The 2,833-nt window shown below is 36.1% G+C and overlaps 1 protein-coding gene across 1 annotated transcript; it reads right to left on the minus strand.

Moving 5' to 3' along the window:
• Positions 1-1,143: 1,143 nt before the first annotated feature.
• Positions 1,144-2,103, minus strand: OR8U3 (olfactory receptor family 8 subfamily U member 3). The gene has a single exon (XM_019713417.3). The coding sequence runs from the start codon at positions 2,101-2,103 to the stop codon at positions 1,144-1,146; it is 960 nt and encodes a 319-aa protein (XP_019568976.3).
• Between the last annotated feature and the right edge of the window lie 730 nt (positions 2,104-2,833).

The following is a 2,833-nucleotide window of genomic DNA, read 5'->3' on the forward strand; positions in this document are numbered from 1 at the left end:
GTATTCTACAATGACTGCAACTATCACAATTTCCTTCTAAAATGGTAAATTGGTAAAATAATGTTACATTGCTACGTCAATTACTTTTTCTGAAATGTCAAAATAAAAGCATACCAAATCACTGATTTTTAAATTTCATGTCATAAAACTATAAGGGTGATTGAATAAACAGCAGGCACAGATAAATGACATTATAACAAAGTTATTTCTATTTGAACAAATATGCGAACACATTGAATTTATTCATTTAAGATCACATTTCTTATAAACCATGTTCTTCAAATTATATTTTAAAATCTGATAATGATTATTTAAGTCTAGGTAATCTATATTCCAATACCCTTTATTCTTAACACCCATAGCGTTAGGAAAACAAAATTCGGATAGACTTGAATTTGCAGTTGGAATTTTCACATTCCTAGTTAGGTGACCTTAGACAATTTATAAATAATTGAGGCCCAGAGGTGAAACCTGACACATCTCTAGGTCTGTTTGATTATATTAAGCAGGACTACCTGATTAAGTGCCTGGCAGGTAGAAGAAACCTAACTAGGCTTTATCTTTCTTACTTAAAGACTAATAAGCTCTTGAGAACTCAATGAATTAATATTTAATTATATATAACAAACATTTACTTAACACTTATTATCACTGGATATTGTTTTAAGCATTTCAAAAAAAATTAACTTGTTTAGTCTTCAAAATGAACCAATCAGTTGGGCCCTACTATTTTCCAGAATTGGAAAGAGAGTCGCACAGAGTTCAGGTCAATTGTCCAAGGTTGCACAGCTAATAAAGGAGAGCAATAGTACGCAGACGCAGGCAGTCTTGGTTCCAGAGTTCCAAGTTCTAACAAAATTGTGATGCTGCCTTTGCTTGGGATACACATGTGTGTATTTGTGAGTGTCTTTGTGTTTGTATTTAAACATAATGTCAGTGGTCTCTAAAGGCTGTAATGGCTTGACCAGGACTCTTAGAATCATACTGATTTTCCAGGATTGGCCCAGATCCTTGTAGAAAATGTCAAGGTCTGTCAAAGTAACAGTCACCTTTTCAGTTGATTGGGAAAGAATAGCAAGAGTTATCAGCAGGAGAAAGCTTGATTTCTTTCCCTGTTTGTATTTACTAACGCATTTATTATTATTACTTTCTTAATTTTAATGTCTTTAAGGTTTCACAACCTTTATCCAAGGCTTTTTTGGAGGCATCTTTCACCTCTTTGTTCCTTAGACTGTAGATGAGGGGGTTCAACATGGGGATCACCACTGTGTAAAATACAGATGCCATTTTGTCTGTGTCCAGAGAGTGGTTTGATTTGGGCTGCAGGTACATAAAGATGAGTGTGCCATAGAAAACAGTAACAGCCACCATGTGCGAGCCGCAGGTGGAAATGGCCTTGCGTCGTCCCTGGGTAGAGCGGATCCTTAGGATGGCGGCAATGATAAAGAAGTAAGAGGTAAGGACAATAGAAGAGGAACAGATCATATCAAAACCAGCAAAGGCAAAGATCAGAATTTCCTTCATGTGTGTATCTGAGCAGGACAGAGCCAAGAGGGGAAGGTCATCACAGTAGAAATGATTAATGACATTGGGGCCACAGTAAGTTAGACGGAAGGTGATAATGGTGTGGAATAAGGCAACCAGAAAGCTGTATACATATGGAACTGCCACCAATTGAGTGCAGACTCTTTTTGACATCAGTGTGGAATAGTGCAGAGGTCTACAGATGGCTACATAGCGATCATAGGCCATGGAAGCTAAAAGGAAACACTCGGTGATCATGAAGGTGAGAAAACAGCCCAGTTGTACTGCGCAAGCGTGGAAAGGAATAGTATTGTATTCCACAACAAAATTCATCATCATCTTTGGCGTGATAGCTGAGGAGTAACAAAGGTCAACAAAGGCCAAGTGACTCAGGAAATAATACATAGGTGTGTGGAGCTGAACATCAATTCTGATTAAAGTTATCAATCCAAAGTTACCTAGCACTGTGACCAGGTAGATGACTAAAAACACCACAAAACATGGGGCTTGAAGCTCTGGCCGGTCTGTAATTCCCTTGAGAATAAATTCAGTGACATAAGTGATATTAACTTCAGCCATTTATTCTGGTGGATTTTGTTGCAAGTTGAAGAATAAAATGACAATTTTTCAAGGCTCCTGCCAAGGCTGAGGAAAGGTGGTTGTGGGTGTCTTCTCACCTTGAATCATGTCATCTTAGCTCTCTAATGACATGCCTGTCTTGCCCCAGGGAGAGGAGTCTCTTACTCTCAAAATAGTCTTCTTAACAAATATTTTGCTTTGTAATTTTAGAATAGAAGGGAAGATGTTGGTTAAAAGTTAAATATGATCTGAAAAAATCTCTTGAGACTACTAACACTAATATTTCAGTATTTTTGCACTACTATCCTTTTTATGCATATATAAATATGGCAGCACAAAAGTATGTAATTCATAAATGAGTCTGTATTAATATTTCCCTATGTTTCAATTCTGTGCCTGTTTCCACAGCTTTAAAATATATCAAAATAATCTATTATGACTTATCCATTTTCCTATAATCCTCCCCACTATACCTTAAGCACTTTAAGCTATGTAAGCTAAAAAAATTAATCAGAACTATATGAAAACATACAATTTTGTTTGCATAGGAATTAAAAAGATGATTTTTGTTCAATTCAAAATTCACCACATTTTGAAGTTTGTTGCCCAAAGAGTTAATCAAGTAGTTTATCAGATAGCTAGTTATTCTAAATTACATGGAGATAAACATCTTTCCCCATAAATACCTGTCAATCTATTTCAAGGGCTTAAAATATCCAGAGCACTTACT

Source organism: Rhinolophus sinicus, chromosome 14 (assembly GCF_057876585.1).
Source record: "Rhinolophus sinicus isolate RSI-liver-muscle chromosome 14, RSI-T2T, whole genome shotgun sequence".
Classification (NCBI taxonomy): Eukaryota; Metazoa; Chordata; class Mammalia; order Chiroptera; family Rhinolophidae; genus Rhinolophus; species Rhinolophus sinicus.

Coding starts and splice junctions, on each gene's coding strand:
- OR8U3 (XM_019713417.3), bottom strand. CDS start 2,103: ATGGCTGAAGTTAATATCACTTATGTCACTGAATTTATTCTCAAGGGA.